Source organism: Polyodon spathula, chromosome 3 (assembly GCF_017654505.1).
Source record: "Polyodon spathula isolate WHYD16114869_AA chromosome 3, ASM1765450v1, whole genome shotgun sequence".
Lineage (NCBI taxonomy): Eukaryota > Metazoa > Chordata > Actinopteri > Acipenseriformes > Polyodontidae > Polyodon > Polyodon spathula.
In genome coordinates, this window is record NC_054536.1 from 5,933,803 (window position 1) to 5,954,878 (window position 21,076).

The following is a 21,076-nucleotide window of genomic DNA, read 5'->3' on the forward strand; positions in this document are numbered from 1 at the left end:
CGTTTAAGCTGAAATTTTGGCAGACAGCAGGGTTTTATTTGAAAGAGCTTGCAGTCCTTTTACTGTCATTTTAGAAGGAGCAGATACTGCACTATATCTGGAAATCTGCAAGACGGTATCAGTTATGACCCGGGACAGCAGTGAGGGAATTCTAGACAGGCTTTCAGGCTGGGCATTGAGGCACCATCAATGCAGAGTTCTGAGACTGATAGCACTACACTATTATTTTAAGATTGTTTCAGTAATGACTTCATGCCAATTTCCTGGAAAGTGTAATGATTGGTTGTATTTTTCCCTTTCCCTTGCTGTTTAATGGCAGTTACAATTGTTTTGAGTGGCTGTGGGTCGTGTTGCTCTGATATTGAGTAGTCATTTCTTTCTATATCTGCCTTTTCCTTGCTTTGAGTTTGCTTGGATAATCCAAAATGCCAGGCCTGAACAGCCACATAGTGGATATGGGGTTAGCAGAGTTGAAAGGTCACATTGTCACTAGATTTGAATAGCATGAAAAAGTTTGAAAAAGGGCCAGAAAAGCTCAAAGCCAGATTGATGGAACAACAGAACCTAGAACCTCATAAAAACCAAGACAAAAATAAAGCAAAACCTGCTAAATACAAAGCTACTTCCTCTTTAAGCGTTCAGACAGAGGCATACAAGGAAAAGTCAATTCAAGAGTGCTCCATACATACCAGATAGGTGTTCCGTCCATGCCCTACTTATGAATGTCTATCTGCATTGCTTGTGTTGTGTCTATACACCGTAAAAACAAAACATAAAAAACCTGATGTTAAATCATGAGTCACGTCTTAACTAAGGTATACCTGTTGGTTTGAATATATCCCTGTAGAGGCGTGCAGTGAGGGAGCCGATATCTGCTGCTGGAGAGACTCATTGGCTGATTGAGGTAACAATGTTGTCCTGTTGTGTGGTATATGTGTGAGAATGCTGTAAGAAAGCAAATACGCATGGTGGATGCATGACACACTAATAACAGAAACTTCATGTCTACCGTATATGTCTACCGTTCATGCCATCAAGGATAGAGACATAGGAACTGATACGATGTTTATGTTGGAGTGTGCAGTTAGAGTCGTCTTGGCCAATGGGAATGGATTTCAAAGTTACATGTGCGATTACTCATTCGTGCAAGAGACTATTCCTGGTTGATAATTAGCCACACAACAGTTAAGGGTCCCAAGACAAAGGGCCTGTGATAGTTCCTCTGTAACGCTGCCCTCTCAGCATGTAGACATTATAAATGGTTTGAAATTCGTACAGCTGTTCCCCTTGTATCAGTAGACCAATACTGTCATTGTATGTGCATCTCTGTGGGAATGTAGAATTCCGTCCAGGCAAAGTCTACAATAAAGGTAATGGGGTTTCCTTTGTTTCTGCAACACACAAAATAAGTTTCTCCTGAATATTCATTGCTGCTAATGCAGCAATACCGCATAGCTAATGCAGTAATAAACTCAGTGGCCAGCCATGCACTCCCACATTTTATAGCTAATTTATTAAACTCTTCACCCTAAACATCTGTAGCAAGTCCTTTGTTTATAATAGATGTTTGTCTCAAAGTAATTCCATCTTCAATGAACTTGGCGCCTGCCTGCGTACTCAGCTTTATTGAAACTCAAGGAGACCACGTGTTTTGTGGAAGCTGCTTCTGCTCAGAACCTTGCATTTAGTCATACACAGTTCTCAAACTGTGAAAAGGCTGGTTCATTAACACATCGCCACCTAGCCCCAACAGAAATCATTTTAATTGGATCACATAATGAGAGTCTGAATAGATCAGAAGAATACATTTTATATTCAGAATTTATCACAAGTCATTAAAAAAAAACAGTATTTATCATGTACAGTATTTATCATTCATAGGCTTTTTAGCAATTACATCCTTGAGTGACTTCTTTTAAGCTTCTAAATTCATTTCCAATGACCTTTATGTCACAAATGCAGGTTTGTGTGGAATACTTAAAAATGTTGCTAATTGTTTCAGACATGATGTATAGAAAGAAATCTGAAGGGATTTTATTTGTGGTTCATCTGCCCTGGAAAAGTAGCGGCGTGAATACAAAGTGCTTGTAAACTACTTTAGCCCCATTTTGATAAAGGAGGTAATCAGAATCTCAGACGAGGGACACTTTTTATTTTTTCTCTTTAATGAAGAACATTAATAAAAATGTGGCTTTTTAAATGACTATGTAGGGTAGAGAATAATGGTGGAAACGCCTGCAAGAATCAGGAGCCTGTGGTGACTTCTTTACAACCCAAGGATTAACTTGAAAAATGTCAGTTCCAGAGGGTGTGAAGTAAACCCGCATGAATGGTGACTCTGCTATACAAGTGTAAATGTTAAGGATTTTTGTGTTTATTGCAACTGGAAATTATAACAGGTACCTGTAGCTCAGTCAGTTGATTTCTTTGATTTCCCAGTACAGATTCTGACTTGACATCCTGCTCTGTGACACTACAGTATCTACAGCAATTCCACAACCAGTATAGTGCTGTACCATTTTTATTATTTTTAAATTAGTGAAAGCTTGTAGTCCTATACATTCATTTTTATTTGCACTGAAGCCACTGTTGGATAGTTTTCTGTAATTGGTATCCAGTGTCTAATGTATATGACCATAACCAGCTTCTTTAGAATAGATAGCTAAGATCATACACTACAATATAAAACAGCATCTTACCGGCATCCAATAGTGACTTTTTGACCAGGAGAACCAAGAGGTTCAAGCGGAAATACAGCATCTGAGTAGAATCTGAATAGTATCCTAGAATGACAGCAACTTCGGTTTGCTGGTCAAGTATGATATGTATTTAAAGAAGCTTTGAACAAGGGTTTAAAATACATTTTCTTTAGTACTTCTAAATGCTAAAAAAATAATAAAACAAAACAAAAACAAACAAACATAGCATATAAAGTATATGCAATATTTTGTAGCGCTCTTTTCCTTTTTGCCTTAAACACTGTTTTTGTAAGGCAGTTCAGAGTTATCTCCCACTTCTCACAGCAGGCCTGTCTCAGTTATGCACAAGCAAGAACGATAAGAGTCTATAAGGAGGCGAGGGGTTGATATTCCGGAACGGATTCACATATTAAAATAGGACTGTTGTGTCCATCAAAGCATTATGAAAGGCTAGCATGTTCACACAAAATCATTGTCATATAGATTATTATTTATTTTTTTTTTTTATGAAAGTGAGATGAAAGGAGTGTTTTAAGAGTTTTGCCAAAGATAAATGTCTATACAGAGTATTGCTTTTAAACAAATCCCCTTATTAATACAAGTTAAAAAGAACACAATCTTTGATTTAGAGGTTTAATGAAGTAGTTTTGATCATGGAGTCCATGTTATAACATGGATATGTCAGGCTGTGCACTGTTACAATGTGTGTAAATAGTATGAAAGTAGCTCCTACATCCCCCGAATGTGCAAATATAAAGTTGGACAGACAGGACTGCTTCTCTAGATCACCATTATGCATCGCCCAGGGAATAAAAAGATATTGGTATGGGAAGCTGTACAATAGACATTATAGAGAGCACAGTGTGATGGGGGTTGATATTTTATCTCTCTCAGAAAACAGAAGATGAAGATCTCGTTCTCACACCAGATGGTACCCGGGAATTCTTGACATTTGAGATCCCCCTGAGCGACTCTGGATCTGCAGGCCTAGGGGTCAGTGTCAAAGGCAATAGGTCAAAGGAGAACCATGCAGACCTGGGCATCTTTGTGAAGTCCATTATCAACGGAGGGGCTGCATGCAAGGTAAGTTCATTTCAGTGGTTATTTCTGAACAATGTCAGATAATGGCTTCATGTTCTCTTAATGTTTGTGGTGTTCGGTATTGTGGATTTTGGTACCCTCAGGACGGCAGGCTTCGAGTAAATGACCAGCTCATAGCAGTGAATGGGGAGTCGCTATTGGGGAAGACCAATCAGGAGGCCATGGAAACACTGCGGAAGTCCATGTCTGTCGAGGGCAACAAGAGAGGAATGATACAGCTGATAGTTGCCAGACGAATTGCAAAACGGAACGAGGTAAGCGATTGATTTATTAAGCAAGTGGTTTCATAATTGCAGTCATAGTCACACAGGGCTGGTTGAGCTCAGGAACAGCAGCTTAACTTCTTTCCTGTAGGTGTTGTTTCCATGTATTGAATAACTGGGGTATGTAGGTAGGCTCGTGCTCTGAGTGTTGTAGTAATATCATTGAGAGCATGTACAGTACTTGTGAGTGCAGACCTACACAGTTCCTACCTGCAATGTTAACTGTAACTTGTTGTGATTTCCGCTGGTATTAAATGCTGCACACACAGTGGTACTGCAAAACAAGTGCAGTCACAGTCCAGTTTTTTCTTATTTTTATAACTGTGTCAAATTTCAAAGTAACGGATATTGATCTAGCAGGTAACTACACTGGCTATATTGACAAGAAATGTGTTTTTTTGACAATAGAATGCGTATCATGAAGCTGTGTGTGCGTTAATGAATGGGTTTTGTACTCCTAGCATTGCCACAGTATCTTATAGTTGGTAATAGTTGGTATCTTTATAGGATTGGTAATAGGTGTCATTCTTTGCAAAATGGTCATATACTGAAAATAAGATGTATTCAATGTAATGCTGGTATAAATCTGTTGCTGTGTTTTCTTCATACAGTAAGTATCTGTAAAGCTTACTGACTAAACCACCCCCTACCTCCCCCCCCCCCCCCCCCCCCCCCTTGTCAATGCTTGCATATTTGATGCATTTTTTTGGTTTTTAGTAATGGTTCTCACAAATGCTGACATGGCATGCCTTGTGACCTATTGTAATGATTTAACATAGCTAGTGTTATAAAGTCCTAGATGCCAGTTATGCCTGAAGCCCCACCAAGAAAATGACAAACAGTGTAGGCTTTGCTGGCTGCCCTGTCTGTCTCCATATATGCTGTGGCTGAGAGAAGTTCATGTAGTTTTCAGGAAAAGAAGCAATATCAGAAAATAACACAGTACATCACAGGTTTAGACTTCTGATCGCCTCGGATTACATTCTGTTTAATGATGATTAATACAACTATTTTACAACAGCCTGTTTCAGGATCACATTGTGTGGGTAGTTTTTGTGTTATTTTCTCCTTTTGGGACAAGGTTAAAATCAGTCTTGGGACAGTTTGTGACCAAAGGTCATCTTTCTCTGTCGATAACAGGGGTCTTGAGGAGATGATCTGAGATTGCTTTTGTACTCCAATAATTAATAAAAACCACCATTAAGGAAGGCTTTCCTAAGACAGTCACAGGTTCTTTTTTTATTTTTGTATTTGTTTTGTGTTTAATCATAATTATACAGTGGCCAATTTTCCAAAACGCAACCCACTCCCATTTTTCATTTGATAGATAGAACATAAGAAAGTTTACAAACGAGAGGAGGCCATTCGGCCCATCTTGCTCGTTTGGTTGTTAGTAGCTTATTGATCCCAAAATCTCATCAAGCAGCTTCTTGAAGGATCCCAGGGTGTCAGCTTCAACAACATTACTGGGGAGTTGATTCCAGACCCTCACAATTCTCTGTGTAAAAAAGTGTCTCCTATTTTCTGTTCTGAATGCCCCTTTTTCTAAACTCCATTTGTGACCCCTGGTCCTTGTTTCTTTTTTCAGGCTGAAAAAGTCCCTTGGGTCGACACTGTCAATACCTTTTAGAATTTTGAATGCTTGAATTAGGTCGCCACGTAGTCTTCTTTGTTCAAGACTGAACAGATTCAATTCTTTTAGCCTGTCTGCATATGACATGCCTTTTAAGCCCGGAATAATTCTGGTTGCTCTTCTTTGCACTCTTTCTAGAGCAGCAATATCTTTTTTATAGCGAGGTGACCAGAACTGCACACAATATTCAAGATGAGGTCTTACTAGTGCATTGTACAGTTTTAACATTACTTCCCTTGATTTAAATTCAACACTTTTCACAATGTATCCGAGCATCTTGTTAGCCTTTTTTATAGCTTCCCCACATTGCCTAGATGAAGACATTTCTGAGTCAACAAAAACTCCTAGGTCTTTTTCATAGATTCCTTCTCCAATTTCAATATCTCCCATATGATATTTATAATGTACATTTTTATTTCCTGCGTGCAGTACCTTACACTTTTCTCTATTAAATGTCATTTGCCATGTGTCTGCCCAGTTCTGAATCTTGTCTAGATCATTTTGAATGACCTTTGCTGCTGCAACAGTGTTTGCCACTCCTCCTACTTTTGTGTCGTCTGCAAATTTAACAAGTTTGCTTACTATACCAGAATCTAAATCATTAATGTAGATTAGGAATAGCAGAGGACCTAATACTGATCCCTGTGGTACACCGCTGGTTACCACACTCCATTCTGAGGTTTTTCCTCTAATCAGTACTTTCTGTTTTCTACATGTTAACCACTCCCTAATCCATGTACATGTGTTTCCTTGAATCCCAACTGCGTTCAGTTTGAGAATTAATCTTTTGTGCGGGACTTTGTCAAAAGCTTTCTGGAAATCTAAATAAACCATGTCATATGCTTTGCAATTATCCATTATCGATGTTGCATCCTCAAAAAAATCAAGCAAGTTAGTTAGACACGATCTCCCTTTCCTAAAACCATGTTGACTGTCTCCCAGGACCCTGTTACCATATAGGTAATTTTCCATTTTGGATCTTATTATAGTTTCCATAAGTTTGCATATAATAGAAGTCAGGCTTATTTGGTCTGTAGTTACCTGGTTCAGTTTTGTTTCCCTTTTTGTGGATCGGTATTACGTTTGCAATTTTCCAGTCTGTCGGTACCACCCCTGTGTCAAGAGACTGCTGCATGATCTTGGTTAGCGGTTTGTAAATAACTTCTTTCATTTCTTTGAGTACTACTGGGAGGATCTCATCCGGCCCAGGGGATTTGTTTATTTTAAGAGCTCCTAGTCCCTTTAACACTTCTGCCTCAGTTATGCTAAAGTTATTTAAAACTGGATAGGAACTGGATGACATGTGGGGCATGTTGTCAGTATCTTCCTTTGTAAAAACTTGTGAAAAGTAATCATTTAACATATTTGCTATTTTTTTTTCTTCCTCTACGATTTTGCCATTTGTATCTCTTAAACATTTAATCTCCTCTTTGAATGTTCTCTTGCTGTTGTAATATTGGAAAAACATTTTGGAATTGGTTTTAGCTCCCTTAGCAATGTTCATTTCTATTTCTCTCTTGGCCTTTCTAACTTCTTTTTTGACTTGCGTTTGCAGTTCTGTGTACTCTTTCTGCGTACTTTCTTTTTGGTCCTTTTTTAATGCTCTGTAAAGTGCCTTTTTTCGCTGAATATTTTTTTTAATTGATCTATTAAACCATTTTGGCAATTTAGTTTTACATTTAGATTTGTCTACTTTAGGGATGTAATTGTTTTGCGCCTCTAGTACTACATTTTTGAAGAACAACCATCCTTCTTCTGTGGGTGTTTTCTCTATTTTACTCCAATCTACTTCTGTTAGTCTCTGTTTCATACCTTCATAGTTTGCTTTTCTAAAATTGTAAACCTTAGCTTTAGTCTTTACTTTTGGGGATTTAAAAAACACTTCAAATGAGACCATGTTGTGGTCTGAGTTTGCCAGTGGTTCTCTGACCTCTGTTTTAGTTATTCTGTCTTCGTTATTTGAAAAGACTAAATCAAGGCATGCCTCCCCTCTAGTGGGTGCCTTCACAAATTGTGTTAGGAAGCAGTCATTTGTCATTTCCACCATTTCTATTTCATCCTTCGCGCTACCCACCGGGTTTTCCCATTTTATTTGGGGGAAGTTGAAATCCCCCATTAGTATGGCTTCTCCTTTGCTACACACATTTCTAATGTCATTGTATAACAGTTTATTGTGCTCACCGTCTGAATCTGGCGGTCTATAGCATGCTCCTATTATTATGCCTTTTGAATTTTTGTCTGTTATTCTGACCCATATTGATTCGGTTTTATTTTCTTTGTCCAGGTTTAACACCTGGGCTTCAAGACTGTTTCTTATGTATAGCGCTACCCCTCCTCCTCTTCTGTCCTGCCTGTCTTTCCTATACAGTGTATACCCACAAATATTATATTCGTCCCCATCACTCTCAGATAACCACGTTTCTGTAACACCTATCACATCATAGTTACCTGTTAGTGCAGTAGCTTCAAGTTCTAGAATTTTGTTTCTGATACTTCTAGCATTTAGATAAATACATTTAATGGTTGTCTTACCTGGGTTGTTGTTCTTGTTTTGATGCGGTCTCCCTTCTGTTTTTTTGTTGATTTCTCCCCCCTTCCTTTCTAGTTTAAATGGGGGCAAGGAAAGAATGTGTCAAGTGAAAAAATGCAACTTGTCTAGTGATATTATAGCTGCTTGACTTTTAGATGGTTTTCGAAAGCAGAAGGATGTACTCTTGTACTCTGGTTTACAGTTGAACTAGTGATGCACTCTTTCCTACATCTACCAAGAACTAAGAGAACCTGGCTTTAAATCCAAGGGAGGTCAATGACATGGACAAGTAATATTAATGACAGTCTTGGGAATAAAACTTAAAGAAGTAAAATATCTTGGTATTTCCTGTCTGCCTATGTTGTGTTAAATGAGGTTGCATTTAATTTCTGCCAAAAAAGAATAGTAATAATAACAACAAACAACCGAAAAGAGTTCTTCGAGGGGACAAGCTTCAGACATCTCTATAAACAAATAATATAAATTAAACAAAACAGGTCACACAACGTATCTAATCCAAAAGGACAACATTAACTACAAGCCAGTGAAACAATGCATGCTGACACACACACAAAGCAACCCTCTAACCAGAAAAAAAAAAAACACTGAGTGAAATGTCTCCAGACAGAGCAACAAACAACGATTTTTTTTTATAAGACAACTTTCCTGCTCCCCAAGTTTTTGCTGTGATCTAAAATTCATCCACATCTAGTCTGATTTAAAGCTGAACCAAAGGCTGTACTCAGCTGTCAAGCCTGAACTGATCAGTTGTCTCCCAGGAGTGCTCCATATTCAGCCCCCCCACCCCACCCCCATAACAGAAGCGTTTGCAACTTTTTTGTTTTTGAGACAGCAGCTGTCTTGACTGCTGCGATGCTCATCTCAACAGTAAAACACAGCTGAAATGATATGGTGTTTCTGAAGTCAATTGCAGCAAACTGATGACTTTTGATAGATGCCTTCTTGCAGATCGATTAAACTCAGTTACATAAATAACGTCATAATGTCAATCTGTTGGCAGTATATGGAAAACATGTTCTACTGAAACGTTTCTGCTATAGCAAGCATTAACAAACATACCATTTATGAATTGGATGAGCTATGACCTACATCAGTTTGGATTGTTTAGTACTGCTTCACCTGGCAGGCTATTTCATGCATTTTAACTGTGAAAAAACGCTTCCTAATTCTAAACTTTTACCCAGCTTCCATTCATGCTCTCTTGCCTTACTGTGCTCAATTTGAAGTTGGGACTAACTTCTATCTGTTTCATCTTTATTTTCTTGGCTAAATAGATTTGTTTTACCCTGTCCTCATCACTCATGCCATTAAGTCCAGGGATCAGCCTAGTTACCCTTCTCGGTACCTTCTAGCCTAGGTGTAATTTCCTTAGACTTGTATTCCTAAACCTCCTAAATGTTGTACTTGATTTCAATATGCAATACATCACATTTCTTAACATTCAAAATGCATTTGCCACAGGTCCTCCCTGTTAGGAGGTCCATATCCCTTCATCTACAGTTTGAGTCCACTTCTGTGCATCATTCCTCTCTTGTATATCTATCAATCTCTCTATCTATTTGTCTATCTATCTATCTTTCTTATCCCTCATTCCTACCCTTGATTGGTTAGCTGCCTAGCCATGTGGAAAGGTGCCTCCTGCTGAGGTGGTATAGAGATGCCCTGGCAATGACAGGTGAACACAGTGGCCCATTGCGCCAGCATGTCGCCGTATCGATCCTTGGCAGGTGGAAAACTTGAGCTTGCATGCCTGCACTGCCAGGCACAGTAGAAACGGAGGATACCTGGGGAAGTTTGAGGGGAAATTAATGTTATGGAAACCTGTGGCGATGTGCGCCTGCTGTTCCCTCCAACATACCTGTGTCTCGAAAGTTTGGCTCTGTTTGTCTTTTATTTAAAAATGTCGCTTTATTTATTTTCCTTCCTTGGTTACTCTTAATAACCTGTATGCTGCTATTATTATTATTATTATTATTATTATTATTATTATTATTGTTGTTTAGTAACTGAGTGCCTACCATTGTCCTTTCTTAAATTTGTTACAACTGATATCTTGTTTATCGTGGCAAGTTGGTGTGCCATTGTCATCATTGTTCTGGATCTGTTTGCCAGTGCATTGCTTTTTCCCCCCAGAATGAACCTGTGGCCAGTTGCATAAAAGTGTATTAAACTAGTCTAAACTTCTATACTGGTCTTAATTGTGTCACTTAGACTAGTGAAAGTTAGCCAGCTGGATATAAAGTTAGAATTAAAATATTAGCTTCCTCTGCCCCAGGCTAACTCTGTCTAGGTAGTGGTTGCCGTAGAAACCATAAATCTGTATAAATTAGTTTTGATTGGTCTTAGGCTAGCTCTGACAATAAATAAAATAAACCATATTTGCTGAGCAAACTTATACTGTACAGTACCTCACTGAAATGGAATTTACTGTAAATGCTACCTCTGTTTAACAACTCTTTGCCAGTTCATTGTTTTTTTTGTTTTTTTCCATGACTATGTTCCCTTGCAAGAAAACCAGCAAACAAGAAAATGCAGGTTAAACATTAACAACATTCTCTATTTATTAAAGGTTCAGTCAAATGTGACGCAGTCGAAAGGGAGCAAGGGAGAGGGGAAATTTGAGCCAACTCATCCTCTATGCAGGTTGCTTGATGAAAGGAATAGCACCATTGTATCGCTACTTGTATTGATGTCATGCAGAAAATCCTGTTCATCGATGGCACCATGAGAGAGTTTTCAGTCAGCAGGCCTTGTAAATTATATTTCCATGAGTATTGAACAAAGCATAGTGGAGGCAGCATGGGCCCGTTCTTATGAACTTTTATGTACTTGGAACCCCAAAAAACAATTGATTTGAAGTGACCTTTTTCCTGTGCTTCGTGTCTAGCTGCTGTATCCAGTAGAACATTGTTTCTGCTTCCCTTTATTGGTACAGGCATGTTGATGTGCAATCTGTTAACACATATAAAAACGATCAGCGTAATAGTTCAGAAAAATCAATTATTCATTGTGAGGTAAAGGTAATTGTGTTTCATTAAAACACTGTTATTTTGACATTAAGGATCATACAAAATGTAATCTTGCTTAGTTTCACATATTTGAGGCCCAGTCCCTTTTAAAGCTGATGGTGTTATACAGGTTATTTTTTTATTTATTTATATACCGAAGTATCACAAGGTACTGTATATAAATACATAAAAATACAAAAATAATCATTAAAAGATAACAATTGTGTTGCATTAAAAACACTAAGATAAAAATACAATTTTATAAAAATGTATTTTGAGTTTAGACTTAAAAATACCACAGACCCAGCTTCCCTAACACATGGAGGCAGTGCATTCCATAGTTTAGGGCTCAAAGAAAAAGCCCTGATTTAGCAGTGCTGGATTGAATTTCTTTATCGTTGGTTCTTGGTGTCCTTGGTAGAACTAGCGCATGCAATAATTTATGTGCTCTAACACTGTGCTTTTAACCATTTTTGTTAATATGGTAAATAAAAAATAAAAACACTGTGCCCCATCTTCTCTGTTGTGTGTTACAGGTAACAGATAAGTAAAAATATTACATCTCAGAATTAGAGCAACAGAACTCATAAACAAACCACAGTAAACATGCATGTCAAGGTAGAAAAAAATAAAAAAATTAAGGTATATACCCTTTAACTCTGATGTCGTCGGCTGAACCAGATAAAGACTCATCAAAGCACTTCAGGCATAGTATGCAAGGCCAGACCTTCTCAAGATAGACAGCTTAAGAAATGTAATTAAGGCATTAAAGTTGGGTCACTGGATTAAGACCATGAAAACATGATTTGAAGCAATATGATGTGGGATAGATCCGATGCTGGCTGAGCTTACGGGTCTGCTGAAGGCACAGCTTGCCTCTTGATGTCCTTGCAGGTACAGTACCTGCATCAGTTACATGATATTGAAGTGTCTTTTGAACACCAGATGTCTGAAGTCAGAACAGCTTTCTAAGCGTTGTGCCTTCTGCATGCTTACATTTCGTCCAGTATGTTTTAAGCTGGTTTGAGTTCCTGTTAGGACAATCATTTTATCTTTACAGCACAGTTGGTGCTACTAATCTATTGATTTACCTACTAAAATAACTCCTTGACTTGATTTTAAAGCATATTGGGTCCTAATTAATTCACAGTGCAGGTTTAATGTTCTCCAGCAGCTTGATGTGCCTCCGATTTTAATGTTGTGTTGACCCTTCAGTGCTAAATCGCCTTGGCTCTTATCAAACCAAGCAAGATAAGTCCACCATTTGGATTCATTAACAGATGGCAATAACTGAAATAAAGCTTCCATATGACCTTCACTTACATCACTGTCATCAGCTGCTTATTATTATTATTATATTTATATTATTATTATTATTATTATTATTATTAATAATAATAATAATAATAATAATAATAATAATAATAATAAAATAAATACATACATGAATCCCATTCTTTATTTTGGAGGGATATTGGGGAGACACCAGCCAGCCCGTAAATGCTACATGACGTTAGCCCATTGACTTCAAAGCCTGGAATTGTGAACAGTTTTGCTGAGAGGGTTCTCAGAGAACTGTAGGGTTGCCAAGTTTGTTCCAAATGCACTGAAATTATAAATACTGCCATGTTTTGTTAGGAAGCAATGCTGCAATGTGGGCTGCCCTGTGATCAAACTTCTACAAGCCCTTGCTTTTTGCCTGCACTTTCTTGTTCGCACCCCCAAACATGATAATTGCAAGAAACATTGCTTTCCTGAAACTCTATGATGGCAAAAGGTGACCATTCTGAACCCATGCTTTTTTAACGTCAAGGATTATATGGCCGGTCTGGAATAGGTAGCTAAATACAACGGTTACAGCTGGAGTTTTAAAGTAGTCTCTGGGATGTAGTTTTTTTTTATTTATTCAAATATGTATTTATTCCACTTGCTGTGATTTAAAGACTCCCCTTGAGGGGGATTGATAGATTATTTGCTTTTAAAGAGTCCCAGGGGACAGTATTTAGTTCTTGTCACCGAATAGAAAATCTTCAACTCACAAAACAGCAATAAATATAAGGTGCTGAATGTTAAAACCATAACTCATCGTATTCGTCTGGACGGTATAGCTCTACAGACATTCAGAATTGTTCGAGGTGTTATTTTTAATTTTGTAGCATTACGGGCGAATTCAGTTTACAAATAATGCTGCAAATTGCTCCCTGGTAGTAACATCTGTGATAAAAATGGCCCATGCATTGAACAGTGCTGTTTAATGGAATGCACAGTTGTCTGAATAATGCAGGCTCAGTTGTAACTGTGATTATTAAATTGGGTTAAAAAAGAATGTCTTTTTTATTGAACAAGGTGACCAAATCTATAATTTACATTTTCCAACAACCATCAGCTACAAAGCACATTGATCAAAAAGAAAGAAAGAGATAATCCCATGGTGTCACTTACCTGTAATCTGTTGAAAAAGTTAACTACATGTAATACTACTGGAAATCCATGGAACCTATCCTGCCCCTGCCACAGTTTATTCAGCATAGGCTTCAAGGTATGGTGCTTAGTAAAAGATAAGGTACATACTGGTTCCTGCTGTTTGTTTTGCAGAAAGGTGGAAGAACTAATACCACGACGAGGCAACCAAATGTCGAATTCTTCTTTGTTGTGCGTTAGATAAGCTTGCTTGCAATAGGCTCAGCTGCTAGTACAGTCGTGGGGAATCATTGTGTTTACTCAGTTTCAGATAAAAAGATGTGATTGTGTAGGGCCATGATATTGCACCTCTTAAAGGAAATGTAGTCTGCTTGCCTACAATTCCGGCTCTTTTTAAAAGGAGAAGTTAAAGTGTAGAACATGTAGCAGTACTAAACCGTATGGCAGCTGATGTTACACAAGGTAGGTGAGAGGAACGAAAAGTCAGCATCCAGTAGCCTGGCTTCAAAAGCTATCTGTAATGTATTATCAGGAGGAGCTGGCTCTTCACTGGCTTGTCAGCCTGAGGAAAGTCCTCTGTTGTTTACTGGGTAAGAAAAAAAAAAACGCATATGGCATCACCCTTGAGGGTAAAATATGCAACAAGACAAGCAAAAAGGAAGTACCATAGAGTCCTGAATTCCTGTTTCATGTGGAAATCTGACAGGCCTCCTTGGGAGTCGATCTGTAAAGTGACACAGAAAGGTGGTCATTACACCTATCTATCAAAGTGAATTTGTGGAGCAGGGTGAGGAGTTATAGCTTGTTTTGAGCCCAGTTGGATGATAATCCTGGAATCTCCTGCCCCCCTCTCCCAACATGCTGTGAAATCCTTTGTCTGTCCTTCTAGCTGGAGATGCCTGGGAGTCCCTCTGGAACGGATCTGGCCTTCGATACCTCGCTAGATGACAGGGAGCGGAGAATCTCCCACTCGCTCTATGGCGGGATCGAAGGGTTACAGGACACCCTGATGCCCACGGCCTCCATGGCCGACAGGAGGATGATTGGTAAGTCAAGCAAACCCCTTCCCCTTTAAACCACCCAAAAATGACATTCATTGTTTATCTACTGGCCTAGAATATAGGGAAATCACCCTGCAACACTCAAACATGTTAACCATGTCACCTTCTTTTAAAATGAAATACACCAAGAATATTTCTTAGAGGGAAGCTTGTCTTACTGACAGTAGGGAAGCCAGAAGGCAAGTGGAAACAAATTATAAAACAATGACTCGCTGAAATGAGGTGAATATAACCCAAAGGCATAAACTACACAAGTCTTAGCTTGATCAAGTGGCATAAACAGTTTAAATAGAGTTAACAAGTATAGAAGGATTAATGGTAGATGGTTTAATGATACTAACAAAATACTAGTAACAAATTCTCAGTGCACATTTTGTAAACACCCTCACTGCTAAATGAACATAGTAAATATCTTAAGGTTCCCAGAAAGCTGGGAGTACCCTTTTTTGTAGAATGAGCTTGTTTACCCCCATGGCTTTTAATCTACCCATGTGTGTGTATAATTGATTCTACTTTGGTAGATTCCCATCCATAAAAGATACTGTCAGCATTGCAAACAAAGATAAATCCTGGAAAGAACACCTTGCAACAGCTGCAGGTGTATCCGAGACAGACAGGGTTAATGTCTTTTATTTCAAAGGGGTGAATGTTTGTTTTATTTAGCAGTGAACACTGCAGTGTTTCTTCATGTTACTGAAGCCCAAAGCCTTGCAGAGCCTTTGTTTATCTATCCAGGCAGTTTTGTGACTGGTTACCTTAAAACAAACTAGTTTTAGGTTTTTGATAATCTCATCATCAGTATGCATTTCGTAATGGTAGCATGCTTCAGATTTCACTGCAGATCAGTTCGCACTGCTGTCTGGATTTGTGTTTATGAACGTAAATAAATAAATTCTTTAATTTAATGCAACTGAAATATAGAATTCAATATTGATTAAAACAGTAACTGCTAAGACTGTCTTAACTGGCTTGAGTAACATGTAGAAATTAAAGTGTGAATTAATGGCTCATACTCCCATATCCTTCTAACAAGATGTAAGAAGTGATTTCAGGAAAGAAGCTATTAATCCAGCTGAAGAGTGACACTGCATTGATTCAGCAAAGTAGTGCTCTTCCATATTGATCCAATGAATGTTGGAAGACTGTCAGTTAGAACAGCAGCTCTGCCAGACCAGGGATTGAGCCTTAATTAATGGTTTCATGTTCAATTTTAATGCTTCTGAAGCTGTATCGAACACTGATTTTTATTACATGAGAGTAACTGCTATTTACTTCATTCTGATATTGGACTTGGCTTTAGCTAAGAAAAAATAAGATAGCAGTGAGACCCAAGCAAGAGGTAGTTTTGCCGTAATATATGAGCCTTTCTCTACTATGCTGGTTTGTATGACTAGGCTCTCCCAGGATCATTTGTTTCGTCAATAGTATGTGTGTGTGTGTGTGTATACGTATATATATATATATATATATATATATATATATATATATATATATATATATATATATATATATATATAATAATACTTCCATACTGTAGTTCTTGTTGCATCTCTCTGTTTTTGATTGTGTGTCAAAAAAACTGAAACAACTTGTATTGTGTATTTGTGAATGTGGTGATAGAGTTGTGGCGTTTGTGACATTCCACTAACAGTATCCTAGCAACACTCTGCCTCACAGGTTTGGAAATAGGCTCACATGCTTAACAATACAGTCTACCTGGAAACAGATATTCTTAAGCTCCTTTTTTTTTCTAGTTTAGTCCCTGTCCGTACGTGGCCTCCGATGAATGATGAGGTACTTACCACTTTGCTCTCTGAAAAGCCGTCGATAACAGCCTGTCTGGCTTGTCACATGATGGCTGGATTTGCAGTGGACCTCATGGGATTAGCTCCAAGGATTTCATCGTCCAATTTAAAACAAAAGTTAGCATCTGCCACAAACTGAGTTGCATTCATCTGACATGTTTTAAACCTCTGCATTGCACTGTGTAATATGCCATTGCAGACTTCCGAATGCTCGGTATCCGTTTGTTTTTCAGACAAGGCGCAGTGTTTTTGGTTTTTTTTTTTTTGTTTTGGCTTGCCGGTTTCGTAACTTCAAGACAGCTGTATAATATGGGGATAGGCCAGTAATATAGTCTGCCTCAATTCATTGCTTTATCCATTTTGACAGGGGTTTTTGATTTTGAAGTTTAGGATCACAGTAAGCTGAAGAATAATATTCTTTTGAAAAAAATGACCCACAAAATGATCAGACCTTACTAATCTTTCCCCAGCATTTTATTTCGTCTTTATTTTTCTAGCCCCACAAGGCTAATCGTTGGCTAAACCTGCTTCTAATTTAGCCGTGTTCACTGATGCAGTACTATTGACATCTTAGAATATTTTATCACTTTTGGAACACATCTTTGCAACCATGCCTTTACTCATACGGTCTTGAAATGGAACCTGACAAATTTTGAAAGATTTAAGATATTGTGTTGTTCTTTTGATAAACATTAAATGGTAACTGTATCACACACACATACAGCCTTCACTCAGACCCACATTGTAGGGAAGCCAGCCTACAAGGGACAACATGCGCTACTGTACAAGATGAGGAAGGGGATCATTCCTGCATCACTAAACCACTGGAGTTCACAGGGTGCAGGTTTGCTGCAGATTCCTGAGACTGAGTGAAATGGCTGAACTGACATGTTCTTATTATGCCTCTAGTCCTATCCCACAGCTGAGCGGAGTTCTAAATGGATAGGACTGTGCCAAGTGAGAAAAGCGTGTCAAAGATAAAACATTCAACTGGACATTGATAAAGGGAGCAGTAAAAATGGTTACCAATATAGGGTTGGCAAATTAGTTTACAAACCTTAGGGGTGATATATTGAAGAGATTTTTAGTATGATCCTGGCACGATGCTGAAGAAAAAAGACTCTGGTATTTTAAATAACAAGTAAAGACAAAAGAGCCTGTGTAATTGTTTGTGGCAGCTTTGATCAGGAATTCTGTAAAGTAGCATGTTGGCAACATCGTTTTTTCCTGTTTCTAAAAACGCTGACACACAGTGCAAAAATATATGGTCAGATGATTATCGGTAAGTGATTTGGACCACGGCTTGCAAATCTGCTTTGGGGGTAAAAGGAAAACAGGTAATACCCTGGACTCGATTCAACCATTTAGTCCTAAGCATTTAATACAAAATATCATGAAAACATTCTGCCAGGTGTCTCACTATGCAGCAGTTTTAAGTGACATAAGGTTTGGACAATAAAGCATACAACACCATTTGTTATAGTGGTCCTTCCCTCACATCACATAATTTGTTGTGCAAAGCTGCATCTCTCTCTTGTGAGTTGGTTTCAGTCACATTTGTCAAGACATCAAATCTGACAAACTTTGTTAAAAACTGTAAAACTCTGTTGGTCATTTTGGAGAATAGTTACAGCCCCAACTTTCCTAATGGAATTGTAGGCTTTAAAGGCAAAGGCATATTGGGAGTGTAATAAACCTATCTGGTTGTGTGACAAGGTGAAATCAGTGCATACCTCAACTGCAGCTAGTAGCAAGGCCTGGCACCTTGTGCACTTGATGTCCTATTGAATATCGGCACAAATACTTTTATTTTTTAAAACATTTTTTATCGTTCCCATATAATTTAGTTACCTTCTCATAAATTCAGCCTGTGTCGAATCAGATTTTTTTTCAGTGGGAAGTAAGGTAAATATGAATCTGAATGAGACTGCTCCTGTTTAAATCTTATTTACCTGCATCTGTTTGTTGCGCTCTGTGGTAACTGCAATTTGATAGCATGACACTCTTTTGAAAGGAACTATCTAGTCCAGTAAAAAGGGTTACAAGTAAAGCTATATTTAAACAAAATGCAATCTAAATGGCAGTTCCAAACTGTACTGTACTTATAACTCATCCACTAGCATGACAATTCACCCTTAATTTAATAAAGCAGTGTTGTAAAGTGGTTTGCAGTGCGCAGGTGTAGAGATGATGTAGTGCTCAGTAATAACAATCCAACAGTTCAATGGTGAAAAACAGAGCTTTATTATTTGCTAAAATAATAATACTGGCTATACACAACGATGTGTAAAGCCAGTCAAAACCATGGGGTTCAGTCCCAAAATAATAATAACACACTTTAAAACACCTACATGGTCACCAGTCCAGCAGTGAGTGCTCCTGGTGCACTTGGTGTTGTGAATACACAAAACGGTGGTGCAGTGCAGTCCGGGTTTGATGCTGGCTTAGCAGCTTTGTCTATAGTGACAAATAAAAACAGTTAAATACACAGACAAGACAACACTAAACACTCACGGTTTATTTTTGTTCCTCCGGGTCTTTATACCTTCAGTCATGGCCCCTTCGGTAGCGAGTGTAACCATGTATCCTCCAATCCATGACTGACACATCGCTTGCTGTATTAAGGCAATGACTTCTGATATTGTGACCCCCGCCCCCTTTCTGGATGGCCGACTGACCCTGGAATGGACTGCAAAACCATCCAATCCGGGACACACTGTTCCTGTTATACAGCGCCCTCACAGGTTGGGAGGGAGATTGTTGACTAGGATTCATTAGCTCTCTGTCACAAGCAGCCTTTCATATTGCCGCCTTTAGGGTGAGTGTACCATCTCATAGTGACACTAGGCTGCACCGTTGGGTACTATAGCCACTATGGCCTTTACTGCCAGTTATTGTAAGGGACAGTCACTGAAGCTGTCACTGCAAAGTCTTGTAAAGCCAGATTACATTGGTGCATTGCATGTTGCTGCCATCCCACTGGTCTGGTCTGAAATGCACAGTGCGGCTAGCTGTCCTGTTTTCTCCATTTTAATATCTGGCAGCATTGACTCTTCACAGTTAAACTTTTCACTCAGACACCTGACCTTCATGAAACTAGCAACTCATTGTCTGTGGAAACCCCTGGCTTGTGATTTGAACCGGCAGCCTGTGGGATAACACTGCCTGGTGTGAATCTCATAAGAACCAATTTGCTGCTATTGATCGGGGAGTTGATGGACTGCTTTTTAAAGTTATATGGTTAGTTGTGTAGAACAGATAATAAAAAAGTGATCAATAGGGCAGGATGTCATGGATAACTTTGGTGTTTTTTGTACTAGTGTGACTGAAAAAAGGTACCGGTCTTTCACCTCCTATATGGTTCCAGCTAGGATCAAGAGGTAAGATTGACCTGATTGATGAATCTCATTGAAGTGAGATGGGTAGCTTTCAATTCCATCTCATGATATTTTTTGCTTATGTATCCAAGGCACCTTGTTGTCTGAAGTAGAATTAGCTACATACAGTGCCTTGCAAAAGTATTCAGACCCCTGACCAATTGTCTCAAATTACTGAATTACAAATGATACATTGAAATTTCGTTCTGTTTGATATTTTATTTTTAAACACTGAAACTCAGAATCAATTATTGTAAGGTGACATTGGTTTTATGTTGGGAAATATTTTTAAGAAAAATAAAAAACTGAAATATCTTGCTTGCATAAGTATTCAACCCCTGTGCTATGGAAGCTCCCAGTTTGCACCGATGAAAGAAATTGCCCTAATGAGGACACAATTACCTTACCATTGGCCTCCACCTGTAAACCATTAAAGTTGCTGTCACATTTTCTGGATAAAAACCCCACTGTTGAAGGATTATTGGTAAGGCTGTGAATCTGAAGGAAAATGAAGACCAAAGAGCATTCTACAGAAGTTAGAGATAAAGTAATATAAATGCATAGATTAGGGAAAGGGTACAAAATAATATCCAAGTGTTTGGATATCCCAGTGAGCACAGTTGGATCAATAATCAGGAAATGGAAGCTGCATCACACCACCCAGGCACTGCCAAGAAAAGGCCGTCCCTCAAAACTCAGCCCTCAAACAAGGAGACTTGTGAGAGAAGCCACAGAGAGGCCAACAATCACTTTGAAGGAGCTACAGAGTTCAGTGTCTGGGAGTGGAGTAATGCTGCACCAGTCAACCATCTCAAGAGCTCTGCATAACACTGGCCTGTATGGGATGGTGGCAAGAAAGAAGCCGTTACTCAAAAAGTACCATCTGAAAGCACGTCTGGAGATTACCAGAAAGCATGAGTGAAGTATGATGGTGGCAGCATCATGCTGTGGGGATGCTTCTCATCAGCAGGGCAGGGCATCTTGTTACAATTGAAGGAAGAATAGATGGAGCAAAATACAGGAAAATACTGCAAGAGAATCTGCTTCAGTCTGCTAAAAAACTGAAGCTTGGGAGGAAATTCACCTTTCAGCTGGACAATGATCCCAAGCACAAGGCCAAAGCAACATTGCAGTGGCTCAAGAACAAAAAGGTGAAT

At 38.6% G+C, this 21,076-nt stretch overlaps 1 protein-coding gene across 7 annotated transcripts in view; it reads left to right on the top strand.

Moving 5' to 3' along the window:
• The window catches only part of LOC121311053 (partitioning defective 3 homolog), a 358,770-nt gene that overhangs the window by 200,733 nt on the left and 136,961 nt on the right, over positions 1 to 21,076 (top strand). For 4 of the 7 annotated variants that reach the window (XM_041243852.1, XM_041243853.1, XM_041243862.1 and 1 more), the window contains 3 exons: positions 3,594 to 3,782; positions 3,884 to 4,054; positions 14,566 to 14,722. In XM_041243852.1, coding sequence (XP_041099786.1) covers positions 3,594 to 3,782; positions 3,884 to 4,054; positions 14,566 to 14,722 — 517 coding nt within the window. Of the gene's footprint in view, positions 1 to 847; positions 905 to 3,593; positions 3,783 to 3,883; positions 4,055 to 14,565; positions 14,723 to 21,076 lie in introns of all 7 variants that reach the window. The other 3 variants (XM_041243850.1, XM_041243851.1, XM_041243858.1) reach the window with 1 other exon arrangement.